This window comes from Mesoplodon bidens (assembly GCF_964165515.1).
Source record: "Mesoplodon bidens genome assembly, chromosome: 10".
Taxonomy (NCBI): domain Eukaryota; kingdom Metazoa; phylum Chordata; class Mammalia; order Artiodactyla; family Ziphiidae; genus Mesoplodon; species Mesoplodon bidens.
In genome coordinates this window covers 60,986,738-61,001,275 of record NC_138172.1, presented here as the reverse complement: position 1 = coordinate 61,001,275, position 14,538 = coordinate 60,986,738, and the positions used below count along the sequence as shown (strand labels likewise).

General features: G+C 38.7%; 1 protein-coding gene across 2 annotated transcripts in view; it reads left to right on the top strand.

The window, feature by feature from the left end:
* ZNF451 (zinc finger protein 451) overlaps nucleotides 1–14,538 on the top strand; it is a 90,950-nt gene that overhangs the window by 41,691 nt on the left and 34,721 nt on the right. For both annotated transcript variants that reach the window (XM_081245460.1, XM_081245459.1), the window contains exons 6-10: nucleotides 636–786; nucleotides 1,950–2,076; nucleotides 8,700–8,853; nucleotides 9,345–9,492; nucleotides 12,613–14,219. In XM_081245460.1, the coding sequence (XP_081101586.1) occupies nucleotides 636–786; nucleotides 1,950–2,076; nucleotides 8,700–8,853; nucleotides 9,345–9,492; nucleotides 12,613–14,219 (2,187 nt within the window). The remainder of the gene's footprint in view (nucleotides 1–635; nucleotides 787–1,949; nucleotides 2,077–8,699; nucleotides 8,854–9,344; nucleotides 9,493–12,612; nucleotides 14,220–14,538) is intronic.

Below are 14,538 nucleotides of genomic sequence, written 5' to 3'. Positions count from 1 at the left end.
TGTATTGGGAGTTTGCCTGGGAAGAAAATTTGGCTAAGTCTAGAAAGTTATGTGACTGTTAAGACCAAGATTATAAAGAAAGAAAAGGGATGAAGAATGGACCAGGGTAAAGGGATAATTCAGGCATTCTCCTTGTCTCTCTGTCCTCTTCACTCCTTCCCGCCCTCCCAGTTACATTGTTTGACATAATATTCATAGAACCCAGATCCTCTATAATATAACTAAACCTTACGATGTGTTTAAGATAGTTAAAAGAGAAAATAAGAATTAGAAGAAAAAAACTTTGCCAACTTGCATAAATGAAAAGAAGGGAGGCAGGAATAGGGGTTCTGTAGAGCAACTGGTTTTCTAATATATTCCATCTTTGATGTTTCCTGGCTGTTGAACTTAAGGGAACAGTTTTTTTCCTCAGGTAATGTTACTTGGGGATGTTAACGGCTTCCCTTGTCCCAAATAGCTATTTACTTGTAGGTTGTTGTACCTTTTATAAGAAAGTTTGTAAACACCTAATTACAAGTAGGATCACCCAGTTGATGCTGCACATGTTTTTCATTGTTTTTTCATAATTCTGATTACCAGTCCAAAGGACAAGTATCTGAAATAGAAACTTAAGAATTTATATTCCAATGATGCAGGACTCAAAACAGGCACAATTAATTCTGGAACAAAAGGTTCGTTCCGAAGAGGAGGCCAAATACAAGTGTCTGGGAAGCCAATTTCATGTCCCATAATGCACTGTAACAAGCAGTTCGATAATGGGCACCTTCTCTTAGGACATTTGAAAAGGTAAGTGTGATATTCAGAATAGTGGATGCTGAAGATGAAATGAAAGCGTGATGCACCTCTGCCATTGTGATTATAGCTTTATATTCCAAACTCATTGTTCTGTGCTATTATGATATAATTTTTTCTAATTTACATTTCTTAGGCTTCCTAGAAGGCTTGAAATCAGATTATTTTAGTGATATTCAATCCTAATATGTCTCATAAAATTCTGACCAGCCTTTTTGCATTGATATGCATTTGGATCAGTTTTAGAGAAATGCAGTCCATTAGAAAATCCAGCATTTAGCAAATTTGAAGAGACACAAAGCACTTGCAGATATTTGGGCTAGCCTAAAGAAAGCTAGTTTGGCATTACAAAATAAATGCTAAAGGCAAACCAAATGTACCAAAGTTAACAATAAATGTTCTATTTATGAAATCCATCTTATTAATTTACTGAATTTTTGAATAGTAGAGCTTGAGAAAGTAAATATCAAGGGAAGGCAATATTAAAGGCATTAAATAGTCTTATCTTCAGTCTCCCCTTCTCATAGTTTAAATAAGGGAATTGAGAGTTTGGAGCTCTAAGCCCTCTCTTTTCCAGATGTCTCACCCTACTTACGCCTTACCTTACTCTTAGAGCCTTCTGGAGGGACTTCAGCATTCTACAGATAACTATATTTTAAGTATTTTAAAAAAGTCTCTGAGGCAGTTTTAAATGACACAAATTTGTTAAATGGTTAAAACGACATTAAAAGGATTAAAAGCCATTTTTAGGAAATAGGTGTGTGCCAGAAATCTTGCCATGAGATTATTATTCCAGTGGTTCATTTACAATTATTTGTGAGTTTTATGGTAAATAAAGCAAGAAGGAACAGATGATGGCTGTACAGTTTTCAAGCTGGAAGTTTACCAGTTTGGCAAGACATGCTTAAATCCATTTTATTGGATCTTGGGCACTTTTATGAAATGTAAAGCTGTTGGTCACTGTTTGAAGAGATTGCATGGCATATGGGAACCACTTGATATTTCTTGAATATAAAGAACATTAATATTCAGTAGAAAAAGTGTAAAATCCTGAATGTGTGTGTGTGTGTGTGTGTGTCTAGCTTAACAAATGAAGCAACATAGTTCTGCCCCTAGAATGTCAGATTTTCTAATGTTACCTCTCTTTTGCTGAGTAGGTTTGATCACTCTCCATGTGATCCAACAATTACACTGCATGGACCTTTCATCAGTTCTTTTGCTTGTGTAGTATGTTATAAACATTTTGTTACTCAACAACAATATAGGGATCACCTTTTTGCTAAGGTAAGAGCATATCCTAAGCTAAGAGTAGGTATTCTTTTTCTAGAGAACCGTGGAATGGGATATAGGTGTTTTCTTGCTGCTCTTAAGGTTGCATTCAACAGTGATGCACATAAAGATCAAAATTATGATTGTCTATGGGGAATAAAATTACTTGGAACATTAAATTATCGTGGGCAGGTAACCCTGATAGCTGAAAGCCAGCAGTCTTAAAGAATATCATTTTTATGGAGTTGCTCTATGAAAATAACTTACTTTGTTCAAGATGTTCTGTGAGTTAGTCACATGATAACCAGAACATTATTCTTTAAGTGTGCTGCCGTTCACTGCTGGTTGAATTGTTGGAGCCACGTAGTAAATAATGATTCCTTTATTAATGCTGGTATTAAGAAATAGATCTGGTATTTAAAAGACTGGTATTTAACACTCGCATTAAGTGTTAAATCTCAAGGGATATAAGATTGATTCATGATATTAGCAAATTCAATGTAATGAAGAACTGTGTAATAAGTGTTTCCCACACTTGATATTAGATATCTCACTAGTTAACATTACAGAATGTTAATTGTGCAATATGTTCACTGTGGAAAAATTTTTAAATACTAACAAAAAGAAAATAAGAAATCACTTTTTAAAAAAATTTATTGAAGTATAGTTGATTTACAATGTTGTGTTAATTTCTGCTGTACAGCAAAGTGATTTAGTTATACATATATATACATTCTTTTTTATATTCTTTTCCATTGTGGTTTATCATAGGATACTGAATATAGTTCCCTGTGCTATACAATAGGACCTTGTTGTTTATCCATCCTACATATAATAGTTTGCCTCTGCTAACCCCAAACTCCCAGTCCTTCCCTCCTCCATTTCCCTTCCCCCTTGGCAACCACAAGTTTACTGTCTGTGTCTGTGATTCTGTTTCTGTTTTGTAGATGTGTTCATTTGTGTTGTATTTTAGATTCCACATATAAGTGATATCATATGGTATTTTTCTTTCTTTTAAGAAATCACTCTTGATTTCACTTATAGAGATTGTTAACATTGTTAACATTTTTATGTATATATTTCTGCTTTTTCTCCATATATAAATATTTTTACATAGGATAAAGTATGTAAATTTTTTCATAATTAAGAAAAGCAGTGTGTTGTAAACATAAATGTTTAAATATATGTTGAATCAGTATGTACATTTAAAATCAATGAATGGCATTCTGTATGAATGTATTATAGTTCATTTAATTTCCTAGTAGATGTATTAATTGTTTACATTTTTCTGTTATTAAAAACAATAACACATTAAATATCCTTGTAGCTAAAAACCTATGAGAAGATCCATACTTGATGTATTTGCTGAGTAAATATTAGGTTTTGAAGTAGTAAAATGCTAATGTCCAGAGAGAACTAGGGTTTTTCTTTAAACCATGTTTTCAGAATTTGCTAATCTCTAGCCCTATACTTGAAAAGTCATGTGGGTAGTAACTTGGATTCTGTAGAGGTTCACACAGAAAATGAAGACTTGCACTCCCAGGTGTCTCTGGTTGAGTTCTGTGGTTGACTGACCCCTGTTCTGGTGCTGGAGAGTGTTCCCAGGATAGATGTGCCTCTTGACGCTGAGTTCGTTGTATACTTAGTCATTAGTTTTGGGGAGCCTGTGTCTTGTTCAACCCTGATGAGTCACCGTAGTACGAGAGGAATCCACGTGCTCTGGAATGAATAAGCCGTGATGGTACATCATCAGGTGAAACAGGAGTTCAGAGGAAGGAGAGAGGAGTAGCAGGAGAAGCTGACAGAGCACTGCAGAGGAGAAGTGGTCCTCCAGGCTTAGATTTGGATAGATGGAAAGGACAAGTGGTGTAATCACAGGATGGTTTGAACAAGAGCCTACACAGAGTAGCAAATATGGGAATAGGTAGCATGCAGAGAGCAGGTAACATTAGCAGGCCTGAGACTTCTATCCTTAGACGGACTTGCTTGCAAGGTTGGCACTGGGCTGTTGTCTGGGAACTTAGATTTGGCGGGTCCCTATGAGTCTCTGATGAGTGGCCCTTTGTGCATGAACTGTTGGTGCAGACAGTGTGGTTTATGCTGAACACCTAATTTCCTTGTGGGGGTCTGGAATTTTGGTCTGTACTAGGAAGGTGTGATCCGGCCCCCTGAGCAGTGAGTCTGTAAGGTATTGTTCACGTGCATTGCTGCAATTCATTGTTAAGTGTGTCCTGTGTGTCTCCGCTGGGAGGGGACCCTTGGAATCTTACACCTGGTTTCCTCTGGACCTTGCCCAGTGTGCTTTCCCCCCTTTGTATCCTTTTGCTGTAATAAATCATAGTCATGAGTACAACTGTACACCAAGTCCTGTGAGTCCTAGCCAACCACCAAGCCTGGGGATGGTCCTGGGGACTCCCAACACAAGTACAACAGTAACTTGACTATAAAGGCACAAAATTTAAACTTGATATTGGCAAGATACTGGCACTATCACAGGACGTGACATGATGAAAATAATTCTTATATCTTCAGAGCTAGAGGGACTTGAAATTCTAGAACCAAATTCCTTCTCCTTTTTTAGGGACACCAAAGAGATTGAGTGGTATTAGAACGGCACCAGTGTTCAGGGTGGATTCAAGGATGTGGACAAGGAGACCAGTTTAGGTGACTTCAGCAGTAATTTAGCTTTGAGATGAGAAAAACGTTTACTTAGGTAATGACATTTAAAATAAAGACCTTAAAGTGGACCCAAAAGACACATTAAAGAAAGAAATGATAGGGCTGCCTAGTGCCCTGACACAGGTTTGGGGAGAGAAGGGAAAAGGGTGCAACTACATTCCATAGTTTTATAGTGTTTGCAGTGGGTCACTAGTATTCCACCTTTTTCAGAACTGGAGTTCTTTCAGGGCATGTTTTTCTATTCCATGCTGTAAGCATATTTATCTTTTTTCTTCAATAAATCTGAATAGATATTTTAACCTTAATTAATACTCTCATTTGTGTTTTCCCAAATTTCATTAATTTGTTTCCTTTTTTTTTCTGGGAATCACTCATCCTATGCTGTTTTGCCCTCCCTTTTGCCATCTCTCCGGGAAGTAAATTTATGATATTCAGCCTTCTGGGAAGCAATACGGTAAAACAGAGCAAAGGCTTTGGTGTCAGACAGACCTGGATTCCACTGTTATTTTATTAGCTATGTGTTCTCACCAAGTTACAGCACATCTGTGAGCTTGGTTCTTCATCTCTAAAGTGGAATGATTATACTTACATACAAGATTGTTGAGAGAAAACATAATACAATATAAAGCACTTATGGCCTGACATATATTTTTTAATAAAAGCCCCTATTGCTTATTCTTTGGAGTGTCACAAGGACTCGGAAGGAACCAGTCATTACGTATCTTAAATGAGCCAGAAGAGGTCGCTAGAAGATTGCATACCTGTGAATTCTGTTTCATGAAGATGATGTTCTTCAATGAAATTGTGAAACTGTCCACAATTTGCATTTTTTGCCTTGCTGCCCTTCCCTTTTCTTTTTATCTCCAGTTTCTTCTGTCTAGACTCATGCCTCTCAAACTTTAAAGTGCACACAGATCACTTGGGAATCTTGTTAAAATGCAGGTTCTGACTCAGTAGATCTGATGTGGGGCCTTAGATTCAAGATTTCTAACAAGCTTCTAGGTGATGGCAGTGCTGCTGGTCTTTGAGTCATACTTTGGGTAGCAAGTGTCTAGTGTTTTTTGACATTCAGGCTATCCAGGGACTTCCCTCGTGGTCCAGCGGTTAAGACTCCGTGCTTCCACTGCAGGGGGCGTGGGTTCGATCCCTAGTCGGATCGCACATACCTCGCAGGATGGCCAAAAAAAAAAAAGACTATCCAGTGGGTCTGTCACTGTGTAACTTCCTGCTTTTCTCCCTTTTGGTGCTGGTGGGGATGGTGGTGGATGTATCGTAAGCCCCAGGGTGCCTCAGTGTCACTTGTGGGTTGGTGGGCATTACAACTCTCTCTCATTCTGTTCCTAGGGCCATTCTGTCATCGAAGGTGACTCTTCCCCCTCCCCAGCCCGAGGCAACCAGTACACTACTTTCTGTCTCTGTGGTTTTTTTCCTTTTCCAGACATTTCATTAAATGGAATCCTACAATATGTGGCCTTCTGTGACAAGATTCTTTCACTTACTATGATGTATTCAAGGCTTATCTATGTTGTGACATATGTCAGTACTTCATCCTTTTTATTGCCAAGTAATATTCCATTGTATGGACATATGCCACTTTCTGTGTATCAGTTCAGTTGATGGACACTTGGGTTGTTTTCACTTTTTGACTGTTGTGAATAATGCTGATATAAACAAATGTACAAGTCTTTGTGTGGTCATACTTTTTCACTTCTCTAATGAGTTAATTGTTGGGCCATATGGTTATCATCTTTAAGTTTTTGAAGAACTGCCAAATTGTTATCCATCACAGTGTACCAGCTTACTTTCCCACCAGCAATGTTCCAGTTTCTTCACATCCTTGCCAACACTTATTATCTGTCTTTTAAAATAGCCATCCTAGTGGGTACCTATGAAGTGGTATCTTATTGTGGTTCTAGTTTTTTTATGTATACATATTTGTGTGGTGTGTTTTGATTTAATATAACTGGAAATATAATGGTAAAAAGGAATTGAGTACTTCCCAGACATCCTATTTCCCATTACTTCCCCTGGTTTGTAGAAGTTATTTGCAAATATGCTATACTTTTGCAATAGGTATATTCCAATAAAGTTTTATCTAGAATCACAGTTTTTGTTCTATTTAGCAAACAGTTTAAACAAGCTTATTTTGAAACCACTTATAACTCACAGTTGAACTAAAGCTTATTAGAGTTCTTCAGGTAGAGGTCATTTGTATAAATTGGTTGGTAGTAAATGCTTTTAGTGCTCTTATTTGGAACCTTGCAATTGGAATGCAGAGTGTCATACTGGGTGTTATCTTCTGCATGGCTCTCACCAAAATAAAATAGGGTGAGGAGTAGTGGAAAGAGCACAGGATTTACCACCACAGCTATAAAGCTGGGTGTGAATGGTAGCTTTGTCTCTTCTGAGGGTACAACTTGGAGGGGAGTGATAATTTTGTTGACTTAATGTAAACTTCAGTTTTCTCATTTGTAAATAATGAAAATAGTACTGCACGGGGTTATTGTAAGGATTAAGTGGAAAAGCACATTTGAACCATAAGGTGGTGCTTGACATATGCTCAGTATAAATGTAAATTTCCTATCACTCCTCCTGTTGCATTTTATAAGCAATTACACAAACTATTTTGATATCCCTAATGTTAATGATAGTAAATTTAAGAAGACACATTACAACTTTTAAGGCTATTACTCTAAAGACCATTAACAAGAAGTTACATTATATTTATACACAACACACATACAGTTATACATACACATATAAATATACACTTAAAAATATTTCCAATTTGGGGATAGAGGAGACTCTTAGCCAAGTTTGGAAACCTGGACTCTAGAAAAGACATACGTGTTTGTATCAGAATTTTAAGGTGACCATATACTAAATTAATAGACGTTTGATGAAGAATATTTGAGAAATGGAGGATGAGACAGAGTTAGTTTTGATAACAGAGAATGGATACAAGTTGACCAGAGGGGAAAAAACAAAAACAATCAAAACACGAGGCTGGAATGGAATAAGCAATGCACAGAATTGTATAAATAAATGCTCACACTCACTAGTAGACAGGAAAGGCAAATTAACATAACACACATCTGTAAGACTGCAAACATGAAAATAAGATGTGTAATAGCTATTGTGCCAGGCTCACTCAGTGCTAGGGAATCGGAATTTGTAGAGCCTTTTTGAGAAGCAGTTACACAATATCTTTTAATATTCAAATAATGAACCTTTTAACCCAATGCGGCCAATCCTGATAATGAGAGAAAAGCACTATTTAATGAGGATATATAGTCAGCAATATTTACAAAACCATTGTTTACAGTGGCAAAAAAAAAAAAACGGCTGGAAATGAATGGTTGACTAAATCTCAGTAGATCCACACCATGGAGTAGTTTGTAGCCATTAAGAAGAATAAATCAGAGCGACACCAGTTGATTTTTAGGGATTTCCATTAGTTATTGTGGAATAAGAAAACTATGAGGCAGAAGAATCTGTAAGATGACAATATTTGATAAAACAATGACAATTCCCCTTGTGTATTTATTTTTGGAGAAACTTATGGAAGAATACATATTTGTAAACATAGGTTATATTGCAGAGTAGAGTGAACAAAGCAAAACATAAGAAAAAGGATATGTGATATGAAAACATTTATGCATTTATATAATGCATATAGATGTACATATAAAAAGAAAAATGTATAGAAAGCAAATGTACTTGTATGTTTATTGTCACAGAAAGATGGTAATAATTTGTTTTTAAGAAATAATTTAAAATTTCATATATGGGACCTCATTTATGACAAAAAAATTCACAGTTCACCCTCAGGGAAGAAAAGTTTTCATGTTAAAAACTGATACAAAATATTCCAAATAAATAGGAAAATTTGAAAGTTGATTTAAGAAATTGAATATTGATTTTAGTTGTCTATAATAAAGCTTTCCCTTATATTTTAGGAAGCTGCAGATGATGGACATAAAAACAACCTTCTTCCTCAGATTATTCAGTGTTTTGCGTGTCCAAATTGCTTCCTTCTTTTTAGCAGCAAGGATGAGTGTTTGAAGCATATGTCTGGAAAGAATCATTTCCATCAGCGTTTTAAACTGCGTGGTATGTTAATACTCTCTTCTGCTGAAAATTATTAAACTACTTTAACCTTTGCTGATTTACCATACTTCTCAGATAATTCTTGAGGTAACTTATCTTCACATTCGTTTTGAGAACCATGAAAGCAAAAGATTTTTATGTTATTTTTTATTTTTCAAAAAAGAGTCTCATTGTTTATTTGCACCTAAGAGTAAGGTTTACTTGGAGGAATGAAGAGAAACTTGGGAAGAAAACATTTATGCAGGATAATGTTTTTGTATATCCATTGGGAAGTTGGGTATTTCTCTGCATTTAAGACTCAAATTTTAACTTGAGCATGAGTTCAGCATCCATTGCACTTAATTGGAGCTAGAAAACGACTTCTCTTAGATTTTTATCTCATAAATAACCATCTTCTTTTACTTATCTCACGTGATGTTGAGAAAGGCAAAGGGGAGGAAGGCCGGGTCACTCTACTCAGATCTTTGCAAGTCATAGTTCATTTTGTCTTTCAGATGACAAGGGAATGGCACAACCAATATCATTTCCATCTTTTGCAAAGAAACTTTTGATCTCTCTGTGCAAAGATGTTTCATTTCAAGTTAAGTGTGTGGCCTGCCACCAGACACTGCGTTCCCACATGGAGCTCACTGCCCATTTCAGGTTTGTAAGGGGCTAGTCTTGGGCTGTAAGGTTCCCGCCCAATAAGCTCCTCACCAGCCAGAGGACTCAACAAATACTTTTCTATTCCGTGTTTCTCTCCTTCTAAAATGAGAGTGTATATTTGCCTGGACATTACCCAAACTTAGCATAATGAAAGAAGTGAGAGGTGTGAGAAAAGTGGATATATATTGATGTTGCTGTGAACATAAAACAAGCTAACAGTTCTAAGTTCTGGGTGTGCTTTTGACGGTTGTGCCTGGAGGAGGAGAGGGTTAAGATAGAACCTTGGCTTTGAGTCAACCAGCATGGAAAGTACCACAAGTGAAAAATTACATGTCAGTGAAAGGCCGGATTTGTCAAACAATCAAGTATGCTTTTTTTGTCTTTACAATGGAAATTATCAGGCACTATACAAAAGTAAGGAGAATCGTATAATGAACCCCAGTGTACCTTTCACCAGGCTTCGATAGTTATCAACACATGACAGTCGTGTTTTATTTATACTCTCATCCCCACAAGTTTTTATTTTGAAGCAAATCTTGTCATTTTATCTGTAAATACTTCAATATATACCTCTGAATGATAAGCACTCTTTTTTTTTTTTTCTTTTTGCGGTATGCGGGCCTCTCACTGTTGTGGCCTCTCCCGTTGCGGAGCACAGGCTCCGGATGCGCAGGCCCAGAGGCCATGGCTCACGGGCCCAGCCGGGCCCAGCCGCTCCGCGGCATATGGGATCCTCCCAGACCGGGGCACGAACCTGTATCCCCTGCATTGGCAGGCGGACTCTCAACCACTGCGCCACCAGGGAGGCCCTAGCACTCTTTTTTTTAAAGAAAAATAACTAATACCATTATCACACTTTAAAAAACTAGTTTTTTAAATATCAAACACCTAGTCAGTTGTCAAATTTCCCTGATTACTTCATGAAGTTTTTTACATTTGGTTTGTTGGAATCATAATTCAAAGTCTGTACTTTGCATTTAGATGCTCTGTCTCTTAGGTCTTTTTTCCCCATTATTTCTTTAAAATGCATTAAAATTGTATCACACTACTAAGTGATACAATTGCATTTGTTTAAGTAGAACAGTTGTTTTCACAAACCTTCAAGTAAAATATGTTCTCAAAAAACAGAGGCAGTGGAGTATAATCACTCTGTATATACTCAGTATAATTATTGATGTTAACAGTCCTGGTTCTGACTTATATTTCATGAGTTCAAATCCTGGTTCTGCCTTTTATTTTTATTCCTAAATTTTTATGGAAAATTTCAACTGTATGAAAGTCAGCTGAATAGTATAATGAACCTCCATTTACCCGTCACCCAGTTTTAACAATAATCAACACTGCCATTCTTCTTTTATTTATATATCTGTAGTCTCCTTACCGCCCTTAATTTTTTTTTTTTTTTTTTTTGCGGTATGCGGGCCTCTCACTGTTGTGGCCTCTCCCATTGCGGAGCACAGGCTCTGGACGCGCAGGCTCAGCGGCCATGGCTCACAGGCCTAGCTGCTCCGCGGCACATGGGATCTTCCCGGACCGGGGCATGAACCCGTGTCCCCTGCATCGGCAGGCGGACTCTCAACCACTGCGCCACCAGGGAAGCCCCGCCCTTAACTATTTTTTATAGTTCCTTGTTTCTGAGATACAATTTCGATTTATTGAAGTATACAGATCTTAACCTTTATGATTTTGACTACTGATACATCTGTTAACCCACACTTTTACCATCCTGTGTTACCTCTCCATGGAAAAGTTCCATTGTTCCCTTCCTGGTCACTTCCCACCCTCTCACCCCCAGGCAGTCTATTCTGATACTTTTTCCACCTTAACGTTGGTTTTACCTCCTCTAGGACTTTATGTAAATGGAATCATACATAGTATGCACTCTTTTGTGTTTGTCATAATATCTGTAAGATTCATCCATATTGTTTAGTGCATTGTTCCTTTTTATTTGTGAGTAGTATTCTATTGTATGAATATAGCACAATTTGTTTATTCATTCTTATGTTGATGGACAGCTTTTAGCTAGTGTGAATAAAGCTGCTATGTACCTTTTATACAAGCCTTTTTATAGACATAGGTTTCATTTCTCTTGGATGAATATCTAGGAGTGGAATTGCAGGATCGAAGAGTAGGTGTGTATTTAATTTTATAAGACACTACTAGACATTTTCCCAAAGTGTTTGCACTGGTGCACATTCCTACCAGCCAGGTGTGAGACTTCCAATTCCTTCACATCCTTGCCAAGGTTTGTTGTTGCCAGTCTGTTTCATTTTAGTTGTTCTTTTGAGGGTCTCACTGGTTTTAATCTGGATTTCCCTAATGAACAATGATGTTGGACACTTTCTTTAGTATAAAAGCAACCATGGGCGTGGCATTTTCCTGACGTAAAATCAGTTCATTCTTAAAGAATAGGTACAGGGTTGTTGAGAGTCTCACTGTAGTGCTCCTCTGTACTGTTTAATTACCGCAAGAAGTTAATTACTTGCTTGTCTCATGACGTTCCTATCAGTGCACTTGATACAGTTTTTACTTGTCTAAAATTTGTCTGAATTAAAAAAAATTTTTTTAATTCTAGTTTTACCCTTTGGTATATGGATTAGAAACAGATGAAGTGTAGGTAATGGTCAGGTAGATAGAATATTATTATATCATTTGCAACTTTATTTTTTTTAATTTATTTTATTTATTTTTGGCTCTGTTGGGTCTTTGTTGCTGCACGCAGGCTTTCTCTAGTTGCCGCGAGCGGGGGATGCTCTTCGTTGAGGTGCACAGGCTTCTCATTGCAGTGGCTTCTCTTGTTGCAGAGCACGGGCTCTAAGCGCGCGGGCTTCAGTAGTTGTGGCACGCGGGCTCTAGAGCGCAGGCTCAGTAGTTGTGGTGCAAGGGCTTAGTTGCTCCGCGGCATGTGGGATCTTCCTGGACCAGGGCTTGAACCCGTGTCCCCTGCATTGGCAGGTGGATTCTTAACCACTGTGCCACCAGGGAAGCCCTGCAACTTTATTGAAAAACAATTTTTAGTGCTTATGTATACATTGTTTACTTTATAATTCCTACAATAAAAAGCAGAGATACTATATTTAGAAAATACTTATGAGTTTATTTTTTTGTCCAATTTAGAGTTCGTTGTCGAAACGCTGGTCCTGTAGCTCTAGCTGAGAAGAGCATTGCTCAGGTGGCAGAGAAATTCCTACTGAGAGGTTATTGTCCACATTGCAACCGTGTCTTTGTGGATGAAACCAGTACCTGGAATCACAAGCAGAATTCAGGACACAAAGTCCGAGTTATTAACTCAATGGAAGAATCAGTCTTACTTTATTGCCACAGCACTGAAGGGAACAAACCCCCTTCTGACTTGCACCTGTTGCAAGATAAGTCAAAATTTTCATCACTTAAAAGAAATATGTCTGTTCGAGAATCTAGCTCACAAGATTGCAGCACTGTCCCAAAAAAGAAGATTAATTTAGGAGATAAAAGCCATGGGGGTATGGTTTGTGTTCAGAAGGAAAAGTCACTTGTTAAAACCTGGTTTTGTGAATGCCAGCAACGCTTCCCAAGTGAAGATGCAGTAGAAAAGCACGTTTTCTCAGCAAACACGATGTGTTATAAGTGTGTGGTCTGTGGGAAGGTGTGTGAAGATTCAGGAGTCATCCGTTTACATATGAGCCGCATTCATGGAGGGGCACATTTAAATAACTTTTTTTTCTGGTGTCGGACATGCAAAAAGAAGTTGGCAAGGAAAGAGGCTATAATGGCCCATGTGACTGAGTTTCATAATGGACACAGGTATTTTTATGAGACAGATGAGGTAGAAGGTGACACTTTGCCGTCCTCCTCTACAACGTTGGTGAATGATCTGACTGCTGATAATCCTTCTTCAACTATTACTATTCTTGATCATTCCCCAGCAACCAGTCCTCCAAGCGGTAAATGGCAATGCCGAATTTGTGAAGATATGTTTGACTCCCAAGAATGTGTGAAACAACACTGCATGTCTTTAGCAAGTCACCAGTTTCATAGGTATAGCTGCACCCATTGCAAAAAGACTTTTCACAAGATAGAAACACTGTATCGACATTGCCAAGATGAGCATGACAATGAAATAAAGATGAAGTATTTCTGTGGGCTTTGTGATCTGATCTTTAATGTGGAAGAAGCGTTTCTGAGTCATTATAAGGAGCACCACAGCATAGACTATGTATTTGTGTCAGAAAAAACGGAAACTTCCATTAAAACCGAGAGTGATTTTCCAGTTATAGAGACCGGTAACCTGCTGACGTGCGGCTGCCGGGAGAGCTACCTCTGCAAAGTCAACAGAAGGGAGGATCAAGCTCGCTGTCTGCAGACTCTTCTGGGCCAGGGCCGCCTGTGGTTCCGCTGCGGCGCGTGCTCGGCCACAGCGCAGGCCACGGATGACATGCTGGCACACGTGCGCCAGGCGCACGCGGAGCCGGAGGGCGCGGAGGGCGCGCGGCGGTGCCTGATCAAGTGCGGCACCTGCACCAGAGCCTTCCAGGACCTCGAGAGCGCGCAGCAGCACTTCCACAGGAAACACTGCTTCCTGCGGGAGCCCAGCGTGGCCTGCTTCGGGCCTGAGCAGACGAGCCCGTACACGTTTGCTGCCAGTTCCTCCCGTGCAGAGAGAAAGCTGAGACAGGCAGCAAGCTGTCCACAGACGTCAGACCCGGAGAGAGGAGCCGAGACTGACGTGGGCTGTCAGAGTACAGGTACGGCGCTACAACCCTGACGTCTGTACACGTTTCCTGTTTCCGTTTAGAAACACGTGCATGTGTAGCCACCCTCTTTGCTCCTAGGGAGCCAGTGTTGAAGCCGGGACTTGATGGGCTGATACGTTGGCCAGTGAGTTACCGCGGTGTGCACTTTACTGGGAGGGATCTGCATTCCCGCTGCTTCAGGCAGCCACTCTCTCAACCTAAGGGCACAAGGAATATCTGTTACGCTAAATAATAGGTACTTTAGATAACCTTTTCTTTTCTTTCCCAAAAGACATGGGAATTTTGGAAGATGAGGGAATAGATGGTCCTT